The 21,499-nt window shown below is 35.7% G+C and overlaps 1 protein-coding gene across 7 annotated transcripts in view; it reads right to left on the reverse strand.

The window, feature by feature from the left end:
* ERBB4 (erb-b2 receptor tyrosine kinase 4) overlaps positions 1-21,499 on the reverse strand; it is a 1,100,194-nt gene that overhangs the window by 142,262 nt on the left and 936,433 nt on the right. For all 7 annotated transcript variants that reach the window (XM_027590425.2, XM_027590421.2, XM_027590423.2 and 4 more), the window contains one exon: positions 14,192-14,377. In XM_027590425.2, the coding sequence (XP_027446226.1) occupies positions 14,192-14,377 (186 nt within the window). The remainder of the gene's footprint in view (positions 1-14,191; positions 14,378-21,499) is intronic.

Consider the following 21,499-nt stretch of genomic DNA (forward strand, 5'->3'; position numbering starts at 1 on the left):
CTGACCTGTGAGTTATGTTGACATTCACAACTCTATCAGGTAAGTACTTCTATTAGCACCATTTTACAAATGAGAAGCCTGAATTTTAGAAAGATTAACTGAACCAAATTTAAGGATGTGATCCATGGTGGAGGGAGGGTCCACATTTTTTTATTATTATTTTTTTAATATTGATATTGATCCCATGACTTAGATTCTTTTGATTTTCTGGGTTTCTTCTTAGATTACTACTTTCACTCCACCTAGGAACTCTTCATCCTCTTTAATAAAGTGGAGCACAGAAAGCATTCTCCAAGTCCTTTACTCTCACCTCCGGAAGGGAGATTGGAATACATTTATAGCATGTATAGCACAATTATAATTGGTGAGTGCCTTAGGCAGAAAGACAAACATAGCACATGGCCTGCAGGTTGCTAGAATAGTTCCCTCAATGCCTGATTGCGGGGGCATCAAAATGAAGCAGTCCTTTTTGGCTTCCCCTAGACACTCTTCCTCTAAAACAGTCGAGGAAAGATACCTCTTTGCTCTGGGTTGCTGGCTGTGCCACTGTCAAATGGAAGAGAAGGGAGAAGGCGCTCCTTGGATCCTGACTTCATCTCAATCTTCCCATTCCTCTCTCCTTCCCTGTTAGTCTGACTGCATTCCATTGAATTGTGATTCGCAGGACTTGTTGAAGCTCTTTTTATGGCTATATTATACTTCTGTGTCTTTGGGGATAAATACTAACTAGATGTTTTTTGCTAATTTGGGTTACTATACTTCTAAATATTCAATATGATATGTGAGCCAAGCTGGGAAGGCTATCAGGTGAATAAGTAGTGAATAGAACACCTCCAATAGAAAGAGAAGAGAGAGTTAGAGAGACCCAGAGACAGAGATAGAGAAAAAGAGAGAGGGACATCGTAAACATAGTCTTTGTTTAGATTATCATTTATCTCTCATGCAAATGCTTAAGTAGCCTCCTAAGCATTGTCCTTGCATCCTTTTATTCAGATGTTTGCAGTTTGTCCTCCTGGTTAGAAAGAAACTAGCAAAAGATCTGAAATGCCCATATTTCAATGGCAACGTCCCTTCTGACATCTATGTGCATTTAGACTAACACCTTTAATTTTCTTTCATAATTTCAACTTATAAAGAATTTGAATTTACCTTTTATGCCTGCCAGTGATATACATGTAAAGTCACTTTGTTATGACTAGTATAAGAAGTCTAATGATTCCACACCTACCCCTCCTATCCTCCAGGCCATGTTTGCTAAGATACAGATAGAACTTAATAGAATGCCAATACTATATTTATATATTAGTGAAAACAGGAAGCAAGTCAGAGGTTGTCCTAAAAATTTGTATTTTCAATTTTATTCCATCTACTTTAGGGAATTGGGAACATTATTCGGTAGCTTTGACTGAAGAGTGACCAAAGTAATAAAACTTCTATCTAGGTTTCTCCCCATTATACTTAAATACAGGTTCCCTCTTTACACACACAAGAATGTTTTTTCAAGTGCTTTAGAATTATTAATGAACTGAACTCCCTCAGGAGTGATTCCTTTTAAATCCTGAAATCACAGTTCTTTGAAGATATAAAGTACACCTAATTTAACTGACGTATCTCACCCAAAGTAGAAGTTTTTAAATTCATTCAGTCCCAACAGGGAGGAGTATACCCATGTAGTACTTTCCTGTTAAATCCCTCTTAATCAGAGATGTGGAAGAGCAAACTGGCAGTATGAAGAATCCATATTTTTTCCTGCCAGTGTTATATGTATTTTGGGGATAGAAAAATTTAGAACTTCCAGTGTAGCAATTTCTGTTGACAAGAAATTCAATTAAGTTGTAATGGGGGCTGATTTGCTGATAAAATTCCTGATTCTTGTAGTCCGCCCAATGTTTTCACAGTTTATAAACTGTTTATCAGCCTTTCTAAGACTCACCAGTAGGGAAAACAAAACAAAACAAAACAAAAACACAACACTATCTCAAAAGGCAGCAACATCAGTCGCTTTGAGAATACTGTTTCTGTGGGTTGAATTTTCAATCTTTATTGTGATTCTCCCTTGCCTACAATCCAATTTCTTTCAGACCCATATGGTACCAATTTCTTGAAAGCTTATTGTAGTAATATTAAAAATCTCAATCTAAGTATCAAATTAGCCCCCAAATCATAAGGAAATAAATCCATGTGGGCTCACAAAATTTCCCCTTCAGGCCTTGAGAGTCTAGTTATTTGTTTCTTTTCTTATGAGGAACAAATTGTTTTTAATGTTGCATTTTATAAAGGATTTAAAATGGGTGTCCCCTAAAGTATTCGTTTTTTGTGGCATTTTTAAAAACGATCATAACTTGAAAAATCTCAATATTTGAGTGATGATAATAAAAATTGCTTTGGGCTAAAATTCTGTATTCTGTATCACAGTCCACAGGAAAATTTTACAGCTAAGTAATAAACCTGGAAAATATAGGTTTATAATGGAAACATTGACAGACTCTAGCAGGCACTGTTGCAATATCTTGAATCTGATTTAAAAGAAGTTTTCAATAACGTTTTTCCAAGCCAGTCTTTTGGGGAATGCAAGTTAAAAAAAAAAAAAAAAAAGAAAGAAAGAAAGAAAGAAAAAGGTTTCTACTACCTCAGTGACTGATGAAATTGTGAGGAATTTGTGGCCAGATACCCTGGGGCAGCTGTGAAAAAGACAATGGGTACTTGTAACAGGACAATAAGAATGGGCATATTATTGTAAGAAGCTACACGACTGAAGTCCCACTACATAGAGACATTTTGATATAATGATAGTCCGTAAGTGTCACATACCTGGCATGTTCTCAGGTAAAGGTAGTAATGTAATAAACTATCAGCCCATTTAATTATGTTTTAATAGAAAAATTTTTTGGAGGATAATAACAAGAGTAGCTGTCAAAGATGGTGATTCTAGAAGTGATCAAGTCATTCTATTGACATCCATGAAGTGTGCTCTCCCACATTCTCCACAAAATTAAGGTACAAGGTACCTGATGTAGGTCAGTTTTTATACTTTAAATTTTACTGTTTCTCATGGGAAATAAGAAATATTTCCTTCAATTACCTAATGAAGATGGAAACCTAGTTAGGCATGGGTACGATCCATTTGAGGTCACTGCCTTGCCCTGGCCCTGGAGTTGTACAATACAGTGGCCCTGAGAGAGCCAGTGTGTGGAAATGCTCAGGTCAAGCTGAGGAGCAGACTGTGCCAGATAAACACCTCCTTGTTCATAAGCTACATGATCTTGAACAAGTCACCTTACTAAGTCTTGCTGTTTCCATGTACAATGGGGATAATATGGACAATAATAAGAGTGATAATAATAGTTAACATCATGGATTGTTATTCTATTACTGTTACTGCTGTGAATTGTCATTGCCAATGTATATGAAACCAAAGGATGGCAAGGACAACCTGTTCCACAAAGTTCTGATCAGCACCAGCCAAGGTTGGTTGCATACCAGGGACTGGGGGCAATTCATGAAAAATTTCAACCCCACAATGAAGGGACTTTGGCTGTACACTCTTGCTTTAGGGATTGCCATACATGCCTCCAGTCTGTAATAGAAACAGAGTCATTTCAGGTTGATGCTCTGACTTGATGTGCCAAATCTTTAAAGATGTAGCCATTGGAAATTTTAAAAGCAAAACATAAACAACTAGACTCTTAAAGTGTTTTGATAATATATTTATATTTCATAAATTGAGTACCAGCACCCAGATTAAGAACAGTCTTGGTATCACAAAAGTTCCTCTGTCTTGACCCATATTGGTTACATTTTTATGGAATTCTTTAACCTTACATATGAATTAGCTTAAGGATATTATTTTATTTAGCACTTAATGCATCCTTGGTGAAAGGCTTATAAATTCGATTTCATTTTAGCATAATAACTTTGGCAACTACATACATACTAGAAAGAATATGAAAATATAGGGGAATCATTCATTTTGTTTTAAAAAATAAAATAATTCTAATTTTAAAGCTCAATTCAGTCTGACATTTAATCTACAAGAGACTTCATAACAAAATCCTTGGCTTAAGCCTTATATACTACAGTCTCTAATAGAGGAGCCCCATTAGTAAACTGTATTCATGCTAATGTGCTTGCTTGGGGCAATAATCATCAGAATCCCCAGTTCTGGTCCCTGCCAGTGAAAGTGCACCAGGAGTGGGTGATGTAGTGTTGTAATTATACAATTAGCCTTGTCAAAGCATGGAGCATTGGGAATAGCAGGATCCTGAAGCTTAAAATGTGGCTAGCTGATAGATGACTGTCATTAAGCTCATCCTTTGTTCATTTTGTGATGGGGTAGATACTGAGCTAAGGAAAAGGATTCTTAATGAAGGATAAAATCTTTGACCCATAGCCACTCTTTTTGTATGTGCTCATAACCACTCGGCTCACCCTTCCTTTTCACAACTACACACATATTCTGTTCCACTCTCACCTTAGCCTGATGAAAAATAACAAACATCTGCCACCAAGCTCTTCTTTATCCACCAAATTTAGATGATAGAAAGGGAAATTTTGTACAAATAGTGTTTAACCTATTATTTCTAATCATGACAATAATGGATCTCCCCATCCTATGCTCTTTTCCACATGTACATATTAAATTGGATATTGTGGAATTTCAACTACATAGAATTATTCTATATCTAAAACATAATTTCCTCTCACTAATATATTTATATTAAAGTTATATAAAAAACCCAGCTATATATAATATGTCTCTTTATGTTTGTTACACACATAATATCATACAAGCTGTGTATATTCATTTCATCATGTATAATACTAACTAGCATTATTCTAAATTTTGAACTTTCTTAGATGGTAGAAGATTGGCATAAAACCTTAGCTGCTTTCTCTCCTTTAGTCTTCATTATTAACCTAATTTTCTTCTCTTCTGGCTCCATGCCCTTTGGGTTTGATTGGGCTATCTTTCTTCTGCAGCCAGTGACCTGCTAAACCACTTTCCTATGGTAAGTAGGAGTGTAGATGTTCCCACTAAGTAATTGTAAGAGAATCTAACACTACATTTTGACTGTTGCGTCCCTCCTAGGTCAATAACACAGAACCCAATTCTTCTTTACAGCCACTGTTCTAGAATTTATATGTGCAAATCTATGGAGGATAGCCTTTGAAGTAAAACTCTACCAAATTACTAATGCTAGAATTAGATTTAGTGTTCAGAGTATGATATGTCCATTGTAATGTGTTAAAAACAGTAAGTTCAAAAAGTGTCTGAAAAATAAGTCATTATTACAAATATAGACCTCAACAAGACTTGAGAGTACAATTTTTGTATGGTTATAAAGGGATGGCATGAGGTCATGAAATAGTTCTGTGTCTTGACTGTGGTGGTGGTTATATTAATCAACACATGTGATAACATTGCTTAGAATTACACACATGCAGATGCTCACAGCTTTCATGTAAAACTGGGGAAATCGGAATAAGCTCTGTGGATTGCACCAATCAATGCCAAATTCCCAGTTGCAATATTGTGTTATACAAGATGATCTCACTGGGGAAATTGGGTGAAGGCAACGTGGAAACCCTCTTTAAATTTTTTTTTTAACTTTCTATGAATCTACAATTATTTCAAAATAAAAAGTTTTTTTTTGTTTGTTTTTTGTGTTTTTTTTTTTTTAATGCTATCTGGAGAAGGAATTGGGCAGGTGTAGAGGAAGTAAATTTTTGTTTTGCCCTCAGTCTCAATATGTTTTTTCTGTTTTCAGCCAAATCATTTGAGGTCCTCATCCCTTGTTTCTCCCAGGTGCAGCAAAAGGCAAGTCCTATCTCTCTGAATTACTGTAAACATCTTGAAATCTAGGAAAAATGGCATTGCATGCATACATCTAAAAGATCATGAATATATATCACAACTTCCTGAGAGCAATGTTATAACACCCATCTAACTCAACAGTTTTAGAAACAAAACTTCTGAAACAAATAACGCAACATATTTTAAGAAAAAAGAAAAAGAAGAAGATAGCAGGAGAGGAAGAATGAAGGGGAGTAAGTCAGAGGGGGAGACGAACCAGGAGAGATGATGGACTCTGAAAAACAAACTGAGGGTTCTAGAGGGGAGGAGGGTAGGGGGATGGGTTAGCCTGGTGATGGGTATTAAAGAGGGCACATTCTGCATGGAGCACTGGGTGTTATGAACAAACAATGAATCATGGAACACTACACCAAAACAAATGATGTAATATATGGTGATTAACATAACAATAAAAATTAAAAAAAAGCCATAGGGGAGCCATAAAGTAGATATACCAGTCCTGCTACTTTGAATCTGCATTTGAGAAAATCACTATGCTCCTAAAAGCTGCTACAATAGCAAGCTTCACATAGTCATGACTAATAGATGGAATTGCAAACACTTTACACACATGAAGTACAATTTAATCCTTTTGGGTTGCATAGCTTTCACTTTTCTGTTAAAAAAAAAGTACATTAAAAGTACCAGCTAACACATACATTTACAGTAAAGAAATTAAGTTCTTTACTTTCTGGATGGGTATGGTAACTGAATGAAAACTTTGCCATTTCTAGAATAGAGTAACTTCCAAGCTGAATTAGAGTTGCTCAGCATGCCAAACAAAGCCACAGGCAAAGCAAAGCAAAAGGGAAGCTTGCTATTTTATAGGTTAGACAAGAAACAACCTACGATGACTGTGGGAGGCCTTCATATTTCATGCAAACCCCAGGAAACAATTAAGACCTCATTGCAATTCTGGGACCTGTGCTTTAGAAACTGCATCAATAAACTTCATTTTCATCTGGTACATTTGAGAGTCTCTCTTATCCCTCACTACCCCTTTTATATTGTCCTCCTTTAAGGCAATGAGAATTTGACACATAAATAAAAAGCATGAGGTTGTTTAAGGGAGGGGATAAATATGATTCAAATTCAGCCAGGTGCTTTATCACCAATTTGGGAGGCTGCAATGTTATTAGACTTTCTGATATAAAGATGGAGAGGGGAAAACTATCGGTGGAAAAGAGAGATTTGAAAAAAAGCCAAAACAAAAAAGAAACCCTTGGAAGGTAAACTGAAAACACAAAAGTACGTGGAGGTAAAAATCTAGCTGCCTCTCATTTAATATTCTATAGGGGGAAAAGTTCATTACATTACAAAAGTTCATTACATCATAAAAGTTATCACAAGAGCCATATGATCTGTTAGACTAACTAATACTGTAGCAGTTATTTCACTGATTGTAAACAAGGAATCCACAAATCTTACAGAGCCAGGGGAAAGGGTGCTGGCTGTTAGTTGATCTAGGCTGGGGTGTCTGGTGACACCAGGGGGGCCAGGGTGATACATGGATTCAGATCCTGGCTTTGTGACTAAGAAGAACTGTGGCCTAAATGGACTCTGTCGACCATTTGGGCTTCAGTTTCCCCATCTTCAACACAAGCTCATCAGATGCTCCTCAAGTTGGTCTCTGTGAAGATCCCAGGAACCTTAGAGTCCCAAGAAGCCCTCTCAATGCTATCTGCTGCTGTAGTTATGGCTTGGTTTTATTTGTTTAGATTTTCAAGTATAAGATTTCACTTAAAACAATTGCATGCCTTAAACATTTTTTTTTTTTAAATCACTGAATGAGATAATCTTCCAGGGCTCCTTGTTATGCCAAAATTTCAGCAAGTTCTGATATTAATTTTTCTTAAACATTCACCACCTCTACAAAGTAACTTTTCTGGACTGGATCCTTTCCATGTAATTTTTCTATTGCTTTCCTTTCCTTTTGTATACACAGCAAACTACTTTAAGATACTAGGGATTGGAGAGCTCTGTTTCCATGAAGCTGAACAAGGAGCACCTTTATGTACCAATTATGAAGGTCAGAAAAGTAGAGACCGTCCCTGTCTGCCAAGCATCATATATTTCTTTTTTTTAATTTAAATTCAATTAATTAACATATAGTATATTATTAGTTTCAGAGGTAGAGTTCAGTGATCCATCAGTCTTATATAACACCCAGTCCTCATTACGTCATGTGCCCTCCTTAATGCCCATCACCCAGTTGCCCCATCCTCCCACCCACTCCCCTCCAGCATCCCTCAGTTTGTTTCCTGTGATTAAGAGTTTCTTATGATTTGTCTCCCTCTCTGATTTCATCTTGTTTTATTTTTCCTTCTCTTCCCCTATGATCCTCTGTTTTGTTTCTTAAATTCCACAATGAGTGAGATCATATAATTGTCTTTCTCTGATTGACTTATTTCACTTAGCATAATACCCTCTAGTTCTATCCATGCCATTGCAAATGGCAAGATTTATTTATTTTTTTTTTTTTATGGCTGAGTAGTATTCTATTGTGTATATATACCACATCTTCTTTATCCATTCATCTGTCAATGGACATCTAGGCTCTTTCCATAGTTTGGCTGTTGTGGACATTGCTGCTGTAAACATTGGGGTGTGCAGGTGCCCCTTTGGATCACCATATTTGTATCTTTGGGGTAAATCCCCAGTAGTGCAACAGGTGGGTCACAGAGTAGCTCTATTTTCAACTTTTTGAGGAACTTCCATACTGTTTTCCAGAGTGGTTGCACCAGCTTGCATTCCCATGTAAGTGTGGATTCTCCACATTCTTGCCAACATCCGCTTCCTGACTTGTTAATTTTAGCCATTCTGACTGGTGTGAGGAGGTATCTCTTTGTGGTTCTGATTTGTACTTCCCTGGAGCATCATATGTTTCTCATCAGATTCTTCAATATCCCTAGAAGAATCCTTGTGGAGACCTCCCAATACATGATTAAAATGGAATTTCTGACCAATGATGATAAGTGAGCACCAAGCTGGAATAATTTTAATTTAGAAAAAAAAATTAATGTAATGTTCCTCTAATTTGTTATCTCAGATCAAATTCACTTTCATTTAACATGGGGTTAATGATGGAAAAACTCCAGGGCAGATTTGTATTTTGCCCTGGAAAAAAATTTCAAGTGAGCCCTTTAATTGTACAAAGGTATAGCCATCTTCTTCTGAAATGGCTAGCCCAAACACTGCTCTGCGTGATTAAAAAAAACAAACCAAACCAAGCAACCAAAAAAAAAAAAAAAAACAAAACCAACAATGCCAATATTTATTGAGCAATACTATGTGTTAGGCAATATATTAATATAATGACAGATTTTATTTTATTTAATTGTTATGATTATAACTCTATGAACTAAATATTGTTATCCTGATGTTTAGATAAGGAAGTTGAGAGAGTTTAAAAAACTTGCCAAAAATTTTACAGCTAATGATTGGTAGTTGAGATTCAAAGCTAGATATTTTTAATTCCAAAATCTCTTTTCCTTCACCATCATAAACATAGTAGGGTCTCAAAGGAAATTTGCTATATTCATGAGTAAAATAATAAATGAGTACAAATGAATAAAGGAATATAATAAATGAGTACAAATGAATAAAGAAATATATATATATTCCTGTTCTGTAGAATCTTCTAATTTTTCAGATTAATATCAGTTGCTCCTATTTATTTATTAATTCAAATTTGATAAACATAGCTTAGTTTCATTTTATATAAGCACAAGTATTCTCATTTAGCAAAACGGAAAAATGGGTCTCAAAGTTCTCACAACTATGAACTAGAATTTATACCCAGATTGTATTTCTCTATGGTTGATATTCTTTCCATTACATACACTGCCTTTCTGTAGAAGTCATGTCTACATTGTTTTGATGATAATAAATATTAAAAAATGTATTATAATTTTACTTAATATTATAATGACATATTAAGTACTAAAGCTTTGGTAGCAAATGTTCAAAGCTAAGGTATGAGCTCATTTAACCATCACAACAGCTGGACGAATGGAGACTGTTGCTCATTTTATAGATGAGGAAACAGATTTAGAGATATTAAGGAATTTGGCGAAGTCATACAGATGATAAATGGTAGAACTAAAAGAGGAACAGAGTACTACTTCCTTTTAAATTCTGCCCTAAAATACTAATGGATGGCACCATCTCTCATCTGTCACCATATGAGGCAATATTTTTTGTTTACTTGGTTTTTTTATCTATCTTCCCCAATAGAATATAAAAACTGTGATAGAAGGACTTACTCTTTCTCGAAATCCTAGATCTTGGGACAGTACCTGCTACATCATAACTTGATTTTTTTTAGATGAATAAATACATGAATCTTTCCTAAAAACCACAGATATTCTCCTTTGTGATTTAAATCTCAAGTGTCTAAGGGCTCCTGGGTGGCTCAGGTGGTTAAGTGTCCAACTCTTGATTTTGGCTCAGGTCATGATCTCAGGGTTATGAGAAAGAACTGCTTGATGTTAGCTATAATTATTATTCTCTTACCTACTGTTGTATTTTCCATAGGAATGTTATAACACAAATATACATCAATCATTTTACAGTATCATCTCCAATCCTTCCAGCTTTATCAGTGAAAGAAAGGATGCAGCCAAAAGCAAAGTGGGTCTTGGGGCAATTATGATGCTTACTTTCATGAGCCTTCTTGGTGAGAATTGAAAACAAAGAAAAAGCTTCTAAGTTACTGGGATAGTGATTTGTGAAGTACTTGTGTTTACTAAGACAATCTTACTCATATTTTGCAGACATTTTAAAAATAATTCTCTGTTTTGAGGCTTTCAACCTATAGCTAATAAAGGAGACTGTTTTTAAAGACTCCATGTTCTAGGAGCTGAGTCAGAGAACTTGCATTGGGCTGTTTTATTTAATCTTTGCAAACCATTGTGAGGAAGCATATTAGTTTTTTATTGCTGTATCTAATTACCACAAATTTAATGGCTTAAAACAATACAAATTTATTTTCTTACAGCTGTGGACATCAGAAGTCCTGAATTGGTTTATAAACTGGAATAAAATCAAGGTGTAGCAGGCCTGGACCTTGTAGGGAGAATCTATTTCATTTCTAGAGGTAGACTCTATTTTCTGGCTTGTGGTCCCTTTCTCCATCTTCAAAGCACATCACTCCAGATCTGCTCCCAACTTTTTTATCTTACTTACTCCCACTTATAAGGATTCTTAGATTACATTGGGCCCATCTGGATGATCCAGGATAATCACATCTCAAGATCCTTAATTTAGTACCATTCACACATTCCCTTTTAACATGTATAGTAACTTATTCACAGATGCTGGGGATGGGACTTAACATCTTTGGGGGCAGGGAGTTTCAGCCTACCAGAGGTAGATACCATTATGCTTATTTTGCAAATAAGAAAAAAAAAAAAGGAGTGATTATGAACTCTTAATACGCTGAGAAAGAAAATTCAAAAAAGCTGACTAACTCAAACTCACCAAACTTAAAAGTGATCACCAACATACTAATATAGGTCCTTCTGATCCTAATGCTGTTTCCACTACACAATTCTGTCCCTGAACTAGGAAAAAAGACAAAGGATGGGTTTCCTCCTTATGTGTAGATATTTTTCATTTTCTTTTTGAGTTAAAATATTTACTAAATGTTTATTGAATGGCTATTATACCAATTTTCGGTGCTAGGAAGAAATATGAATCAGACTGAGTTAGTAGCTAGATAATCACAAATTTTCCCATATATTTAAATACCTATAACTCCAGTCTATCTTGAGAGTCCCAACCAAATTCAACTACCTAACTGGAAGTTTCACTGCCATGTTCAATAAACCTTTGCAATTTGCCATGTCTGGAACCGAACTCTTGAATTTTTTTCTACAACTATGTTCAATCCCTCAGTCTTCACCAGCTCAGGAAACAGCACCACCATACTCCCCCACAACGGATCAGTATTCAGATGCCTATATTTATTTTAAAAATATATCCTAATCCTATTTACTTCTCCTTATTTTTATTACCCCCAGACTTCTGACGGGTAGCTTCATTTCCATTCTCGGTTTGCCTTGATCTCATCTCTATACATAAACCGGCATGATCTCCTTAGAACATAAAATACTTCAATACCTACTGTGTACTTATAATAAAATCCAAACTTTTCATGCCACACAGGGTTACCACACATCTGGTTCTGTTTAGGACATCGGTGTGCCTGCTGTCTTGGTGGAACTGTGATAGAGCCTTCTTTCACTCCTAAAATTGTCCCAGTTGGATGATAAATTACACAGTCACCATATCCATCGGGGTCATGTGGAATCTTTCCTCTGCCTCAATTTTCCTCCCATAAGCGAACTCTTCTCTCCTAGGACTCAATAGGGTCTGCCTTAAGTCTCTCCTGTAATTATTTTTCTTCAAAATATGAACCAAAGAATTATCATCCTATACTTGTTTTATGTGTTGACTGTTCATGCCATTAAAGACAACCAGGCCCACGCCCATGTTATTTGCCCCTAAACACTTTAGGCAGCATAATACCTGACACATGGGAGGTGTCTACAGATTTTTATTAAAAGGTTAATGACTAAATAAACTTGCCATATAGTCAGATAGTTATATAAACACATAGTATAACATTTACATAATAAAAATGTGTTCAAGATACCAATGACCAAAACCAATACAGAAGCAGAAGAAGTTGCTTCTGTTTGGAGAAAATGGTTGAGTAGGGAAGGTACTATAAGGGGAGGAAGCCCAATCAGTGTTGATGGATGGAAAAGATCATGTTATGTGATCAAGAAGCTATGAGGAAAGATTTCTAAGTAGAAAGCTGGCATTCACAAAGGCAAAATGGTTTAAAACAGTGTGATAATTCTGGGAACTCAAAGTAGTTTCTATTACTAGGGTGTACAGCCTTGCATAAATGATATATTAATGTCACGAATCCCTAAGGACAAAACCTAAATTATGAAGAACCCTGCAGGAAACATATAGAACAGCAAAGAAATTTGAAACTTAGTTTTGTTTTCATCTATACTGCTAGGATGATTTGAAAACTCCTATTGCCTGTTTAGCTCACCTTATAATTCATAGAAGTTTAGATATGTAAATCAGTTTTTGAAGAGTTGTATTTCAAACTTCATTACCATAAAAAATCCTCTAAGTTGTGAGTTTGTTATATAATTGTCAAAAAATTATAAAAGTGGTCCATAAGGAAACTATAATGAGATTTATGGTATATAAAACTAAACTGGGCCTTTCCCTCAGATAATTTTTTTGGGTTAACATTTCTACTTTGGGAAATGAATTTTCATTCATTCTTAGACTGTAAAAAGAAATAGCCTGGAATTACAAATTAACATTTGGCATTTATATTATACAAATGCAAAGATGAACACATCTGTAGAATTAACCAAACATTAGATCAAATTTTGATGTAAATAAAAGTTGAAATAGAGAATTAAAACTCGTCTCAGATCTATTTACCTAGGAGAAAATTTTCAAGAAATATTCTTGGTATAGATAATCATAGATGGGTTCTTTGAATATAAAAAATGTACACCAGAAATTTCACACTGGTGGACAGCAGGACATAAACGCTTTGTTTGGCTTCCAGAACAAGTCAAAAGTTTGAGCCAAGATTTAAATTTGGAGAAGTCACATAAAAAAAAAAAATCCAGAATTCTGGCCCCTCTGAAAAACTGGAAGAGCTCATAACTCTGGTGGGAAAAAACCACAATCCTATAGAGGGCAGTAGGTGTCCTCTAACCCACCACACAGCCACGTCCCCATCACCCCAGGTGCTGAAATCCATGCCACTTCCCTTATGTATGTTACATGACATGCCTTGTACCAAAAAACCCCAACCATTAAGACTAATTGAGAATTATCAAATTGTCTAGGAAAATATTTAGAACTTGATCATCTGTAATACTGAGAACTGAATGTACATACCATCTTAATAAAATCCTCTAAAAATGGAACAATTCAGAATTCAATCTTGGCTTTCTTGGATTTTGTTTGTTATTTAAATTATATAAAAAAATAAAAAGCCAATCAAATTTGGTATAATATCTTTTTTTTTTTCTCCTGACCAGTAAGCTATTTGTTTTGGCATCTGGTCCATATAACACAATTAGCAGTAAAATAATCCAAAGATGTTTAACATGTGTTTAATCTGTGCTTTGAATGCAAATACTTCCAAATATCTTCCAATATAGCAAAAGTAATTTATTTTATTTAAGTATATTAAAAGACTAGACATGTTTTCAATATCCATACTACTCTAGAATAGGAGAAAGAAAGCCAGGAGAGTTATTTCCATGGGAAGTGATGGGCACTTACCTTAGCTATCTGGACACACCAGTTAAGCAGCAGCTGGGATCCAATGTTATCCTTGTGTTCATGGACATAATCCAACAGGCAGCCATGGGGCATAAGCTGTGTAACCAGCTGAATGGTTGGGCTCAGACACACACCCAATAACCGGACTAAGTGTGGATGGTCCATACTTGCCATGATCAAAGCTTCCTATAAAAAATTAATAAATAACACCATCATTTCAACTCAAATTTCTTTATAGCACAATAGTAATGGTGCTGATCATAATTTTGAAAATGTACTCTCATTCAACAGAATCAATTAAAAATGAAAAGACATTAATGCAGCTATTATATTCTTAAAGTGATTTAACTCAAGTAAAATAAGTGAAAAAGACTACACTTTTGTTAAAATGGAAAATGTTATAGAATTAAATGCATATAAAATTAATATTAGTGTTTTCACTTTTGTAATATGGTCAATATTTGATTTTATTTACTGCTAAGTTAGTTGATATTGAATCCTAGCTTATACTGTGGATTTTTAACTTTTGATCTTTAGTTCTAGAATACAATAATCTATACAAATGCAGTTATTTTCACATAGTATAAGGTGACCCAAAGTTAAGTCATCCATTATTAGTGTGGATTTAGAGAGCATACACAGGTGTAATTTATAAATTATAAATATCAAAATTTAAACAATTATAAGCAATATGCCATTGTGGATTTATGTAGAAAAATAAACCTTTTAATAAGACATTTTGCTCCATGACTTTGTCTTTACTCAAATTTATTTCATTTCCAAAATTATAAGTGATGTATTATTCATAGAATTATAAAATTTGAAAGCTAAGGGAGACTATAAAAATTTGTCTACTCCAACTTTATCATTTCATAAAATGAGAAAACAGCTCTAATTTCTTTATAATAATCATGTCACTTTGGTTTAATGAAGATAAAATTGGACGTATGATAGTTATTTAGTACACCTTAAAGTTAGCCTCCAATTAAAAGTTATTTTAAGTATCTTTACTGCAATTTGAAACAGATAGGACCTTACACACACACACACACACACACACACACAGGGGGTGGCACATATATGGCAATTTATTATCAATCAGTTTACACTGAAGCCATGAGAATGTTTATTGTAGCATTCTTGAATATTTTCTATAACTTTGAAATTTTTCAAAACAAAAAACTGTGCACAGAAAGCTATACTGACCTTTTGTTTAAGATGGCATGGCAGATTGAATACACAAATTTACTTCCATTTCCTCTCAATTCCACTATACTAAGCAATAAAGTAATTAATCAAGAGGCTGACACCAACACTCATAGAGAGGAGGCAATAAAGATAGAATAATAAGAGTAGGAATTGGCTTACTAGTTGTAACTAATTTTGTATATGTATGACATCTGAAGCCTAATGTAGCAGGTAGGGAAACAGAGAAGAAATCCAATTTATACCACCTGTGTACACCACCAAAGGCTCAAGTAGTGTTAGCACCACGAATTTCTGCAATGGAGCAGGAGGGAGAAACTTAACGTGAGCAGGATTGTTTCAAAGTGTATTTAGGAGGCACCTAAAACTACAGATATCCTCCCCTCCATCAAAAGGATTGTGGACTATGGATAATAGGCAAAATGGAAAGAGAAGTACTCTGGGGATAACAGTAGGGTTATGTAAATTTATATACGGAGAAAATTGGGGCCACCTTCCAGTTCCTTCTCCCAAATGGAGCTGTGACTTCAAAATTCTGAAGCTTAAATTGTTTAAACCTCAAATTCCAAATCTAGCAAAATTTCAGTAAAGTGAATGGATATACAGACATGTTCAGGCATGTCTGTTCTTAAACAACTTATCTCAGGGGGTGCCTGGGTGGCTCATTCAGTTGAGTGTTGGACTACAGGTCTCGGCTCAGCTCATGGTCACAGGGTCATAACATTAAGCCTGGCATTGGGCTCTGTGCTCAGCAGGGAGTCTGCTTGAGATTCTTTCCCTCTGCCCTCCCCCATTCATGCTCTCCCTCTCTCTCTCTCTCAAATAAATAAATCTTAAAAAAAAACACACACTTATGTCACATACTTCCTTTCTCTGTTAGTTGTGTTCATTAAATAAGAGGGGGCAGTTAAAAGAGTACATTTAATTGAAGAAACAAAAAATGACAGTGAAGGGATATTCCAGAATAAAAGCAGTACAAGGGACCAAGATAGCAGTCAGTCCAGAATGGAGTGGGACATATTGATCTGGAAAAGGTAATCCAAGAAGATGGAGACGATAGAATACCTAATGAGCTTAAAATACATTAAGGGTATGTATATTTAGCAGAAGCTGAAGGTCAAATTAGGATTGATGCACAGAAACCTAAGCAAAAGTAAAATGAAGAAATTGATTTGATGTAAAGTACAAGACATACACAAGTAAAGAAAATCATGTATTTACTATAGAGCATGGCTGGGAATAGTTACATAAGCATAAGGACATAAGTACGAAATGTTGATATAAGCAAACATCATATGACTCTCCTGGAAAATGAAGGGAAGTAGACTATAATTCTGCAAGGGGGTAATGGGAAGAAAGTGAAAGGTACATTCCTGTTGTTCATAGTGACAAGTTAGTATATGATGCATAAAATGGAAAAATCAAGAGTTGACAGTGTAAGCATAATATTTAGATACAGGGTTAAGTGAAAAAAATAAATTGCTGAGAAATTGAAAGTGATTAGTTTGGGCAGTGGAAAACAGGCAGGAAAGGGAATGGAGAGTCACTCTAGACTTCTGTCTTTTACTATTTGCCTTGCAGAAGTATTTGACTTTTATTATTACCTTAGAGCTATTTGAGAAGACATTATTAATTTTTAATCTCCACTACTATTTTAGTGGTGTTGATTTCAGCTGAGTCTAAAAGATTATTGACAATTATGGTACATGTCTGATGGAGTATATGGATTTACTGGATCCAGTCAGGGTCTTAGGTGAGGTATAAACTTTTACTTTTTTGAGTAAGGAAGAGTGGGGCAGAATGGGCAAGTGTCTTTGAGAAAGAAGAGATATAAGGCCAAACAGAAACAATAAGCTGGTAAAATGGCATCGGCCCAATTCAAAAGACTGTTTTTGAGCCTTTGTGGGCAGAAGCTAAAATTGTTGTTTTCCAGATGGCTTCCAAGGAGATGCTGCAATTCCCCCCTCCTCAGTGGCCCCAGGGAGCCAGAGTCATAGAACAGGGGAGAACACCAGTTTCTTTGCTTCCTTGCTGAGCCAACCACAGCAACACCTGAGGACTAGCAGCCCGGGGAGCGCTGAGGGGCATCACCTCTGGCAAGGATACTGGCATCCTTAGGTAGTACCAATCAACAGTGGTACCAGCCAATGGTGCCAGGGGGAGAAGAGAAGCTCCATATGGGGGCCAGGCTGGTAAGGAAGAACACTGCAAATATCACAAGAAGACTGGAACTGGGACATTGGTTTACAGGTACATATGAGGCACCCACTAAGTGCCCATCTTTAGGGGTTGGAGTTTCTGCCTAATCAGCAAAGCCAGAAATTTGAGTTATTACTATGAATATGGCCCCATTTGGATCCAAAAGGTAGAAACATTTTGGTTTTGGGCGCCTGGGTGGCTCAGTTGGTTAAGCGACTGCCTTCAGCTCAGGTCATGATCCTGGAGTCCCGGGATCGAGTCCCACATCGGGCTCCCTGCTCAGCAGGGAGTCTGCTTCTCCCTCTGACCCTCTTCCCTCTCGTGCTCTCTATCTCTCATTCTCTCTCTCTCAAATAAATAAATAAAATCTTTAAAAAAAAAAAAGAAACATTTTGGTTTTACTTGCTGTATATTTTAGCAAACATTTGAAATAAAGCAAATCAATATAGTTATAAGGAGAGTACAGATAAGAATGTGAGCCAAATAATATTGTATTGTTATTAATTAATTAATTATTAACATTAATATTGAAAGCATAAACCAGATGGCTCCTTCACTGAATTATGATATGAACACATATATACCTATATACAGCAACAAATAAGCAAAACATGTAATTAAATTAAATATCTAATTTAATAAAGTACCACATTAGATATTATCTAATTAAGTTAAATTTATACTGATTGCATTTTCTCTATTTCTCTTCTGGTGGCTCTCAGTCTCTTATGAGCATAAGAGTCACCTAGGTTTGGCATTACAAGTAGCTATCCAGGCCCCACTCCCAGATAATCAGGGCTAGAAGTAGCTCAGGAATCTGCATTTGTAGCAAGCTCTCCAGATGAAGCTACTATAGGAAATATGAAATATGAAAATTAAGGACCTCGGGAACATTGCCATAAAATGTATCTATAATCTCATTGCAAAAATCGTAATTTGCGGTTGTGGTTTGATCCCCATTATAACACTAGATGCTTCTATACTACATCAAAAGATGTAGTAATTCTCAGGTGTAAAAGGAGAAAGCCAAAAGCTGGGTGGTGGGCTTACTGCCCAGGTTATATTTGATAAGTACTAGATCAGGTTTAAGATTCAGGATTTCTGATTCTTAGTGCAGTTGCTACTTCTTATGATACTGAACTTCATAAATTTCAGTTCCATCAGCACCTGACACTGTAGCACTGTTAACTTGTTAACAAGAAGACAGCTCCAAACACCTGATATTAGTTGTATCTGAAGAATTGGGTCAAATTATACTTTATTTCCTAAGGAGCAACTAAAATCAAACAACAAATTTGCACTAACAGGTAAACTGCCATCACTTACAATATGCTTTCAGAAAAAGCCAAAGAAAACATATTTCTCTGATTTCCTGAGAGTATTTGGTGCAGACCATTTCTTGAGAAAGAAAATGATGAAATTTAAAGTAAAAGAAAGATGTGGAGGTTATTTCAGGCTTCTTTTTCAGTATGAAATATATAAACATTTTTTTTTCTTTTACAACTCAAGGAGTAATGATAATTCCATTCTAAATATGCATGTGAAAAGTTTACATCAGAAGAGCATAAAAAAGTCACATGAAAGTTCTCTTTAAAAAAATCTATTAGTAAGTCCTGGCAAAAAAGCTGGGGTTGTATTAAGGAAAATTGCTCATCACACTACAAAGAGTATTTGAAACCAAATTGCAGAGTATTTGCATAATAGTTCTCTTTTTTTTTTTGAGAAAGAAAAGATGAGCAAGACACTAATTGTAGGTTTTATTTTTTTTCATAAAGGAAATAGCAGATGGCTTTTTTGGGGGATAGGGAAAGAGATAAAGAAAAGAGAACGTGGATTCATTTAGAGTGATGAGTGGGATGGAAAGGGAAAAAAATTCCAATATTTTAATAATGGAGTGTTGGATTTCAATAAATTGCTCTGTGTTGAAGTTAATAATGTCCCTTGTTACCTATCTCCGTGTGGGGCCTGTGGAAGCAATTTTGGAATCTTTGTTGCTGTCACTAGAAAATGTCACCGAAGGCCAATGGAATAAATACAAGTTGACAGGTGCATTATCTATATTTTCAGAAATAAAATTAGTTTCTGTCTTTGTTTTCCCTTCTGCTTTATAAAATTTTTTTCTTAAAGTTGAATTAAAGAGTTTTCTAATTGGACAGAGGGGAAGGATGCAACAGGTGCTACACTGAAAACTCTAAAGCAAGGACATTTTCCTTTACAATGAAGTCTGGTTTGAATAAGGACTTTTTTTTTAAACAATCAAGGCACATCCAGGGCATAGACAAAAAGCTCTGAAGCATGTGTGTCATTATTCTCTTGCGAAGGGAAGGTATTTCTGTACAGTAATAAAAGTAAGCAATACCACTGTCACATTAAGGTATCATTTTGCCCAGCCTTCAGATGCTTATACCTTGCCACTAAAACTTGTTTTCTCACTTGTGTTGGTTAGTGGTTTCATGAAAAGAAAAAAGAAAAAAAAAAAAAAACATATGGCCAGTGAAAACTTATGGGCTCTTCTGTTTCTTAAAAATGTTAACTTCAGCCAAACTTTCACTGTTTCATTATGTCTATGGACCATTACTTCAATACCCTCCAGCTAAAAATGGGTAAAATCTCATTGCATCAGGGATAAGGAAGATAAAAGGGGGGATAGAGGAAAAGAAAAGACAGACAATTAATGTAGACATAAAACTGTGTTTAATGCAACAGTCAGCAGATTTGTGAAGGCTTGGCACCAACGCCTCTCCTAAAGACGGTGAGGGTGATAGGGATGAAGAACACAAAGGAGATAATGCTGACAGCAGTGATGAAAGATGAAATAAAATGACTGGTCCATAATAATGTTTTACAAACATGCTTTGCTGCCGATGGTATCTAGATAATAAAATAAATGAAATCTGCATCTGTTTCCTCACATCTAGAATAAACAATAATTTACTTGTGTGAGTAGGTGAACAGCAACTAGATAGACTGAATCGATCATTGCTGGCTGGGCTCAGCACTCTTTTATTTTTTAATTTTTTAAAAAAGATTTTATTTATTTATTTGAGAGAAAGAGAATGAGAGATAGATAGAGAGCACGAGAGGGAGAAGCAGACTCCCTGCTGAGCAGGGAGCCCGATGCGGGACTCGATCCTAGGACTCCAGGGTCATGACCTGAGCCGAAGGCAGTCGCTCAACCAACTGAGCCACCCAGGCGCCCTGGGCTCAGCACTCTTTTCTAATCTCTGCCATCCTTTGGGCGGACATGAACATTCAAGATTAGGATCCTTCTAACTTTTGGTGTCAAAAGTTTTCCATCCCCAATCTCCATGATTCACCCATTGAGTGGCTGGATCTCAGACTTAGATACTACTAACAGTGCCACACAATGAAGAACTTCATGAGTAATTCTACTCTAGGTAGATTTCTACTTTCTGGCTGTTTCCTACCTTCCCCTACCCCTAGGTATACTGAATTTCCCTTCATCCTTATATTTTCCTACCACTTTGTTATACATTTTCTCACTTAAAAATATTTCTTGAGGACCTGCTTTGTGCTTGCCACTGTTACTGAAGTTGGGTCTACCATACCATCTCTATTGTCATGAAGCTTTCACTCACTGGGAGAGGCAACCAATATACAGGAAAAGCAAATATAAAACAGACATACAAGTAATTATAAGTCATATTAAAGGTTATGGACAAAGTAAATAGAATATTGTAACAGATAATAAAATGGTGGCTACAGTGATACTTTAAATAAAGGTAGTCAGGAAATGTGTCCTGAGATCTGAGAAGAAGCCAGATAGACAAATATCAGGAAAGAATGTAAGAGCTGGGTGAATTTGGGAAGCTCTGCGAAGACTCAAGTGTCTGGAATTTAGCAAAAGCTGCGATGGCAATGAGATGAGATTGGAAATGCAAG

The sequence above is a fragment of the Zalophus californianus genome, chromosome 3 (assembly GCF_009762305.2).
Source record: "Zalophus californianus isolate mZalCal1 chromosome 3, mZalCal1.pri.v2, whole genome shotgun sequence".
In the NCBI taxonomy this organism is placed as follows: Eukaryota; Metazoa; Chordata; class Mammalia; order Carnivora; family Otariidae; genus Zalophus; species Zalophus californianus.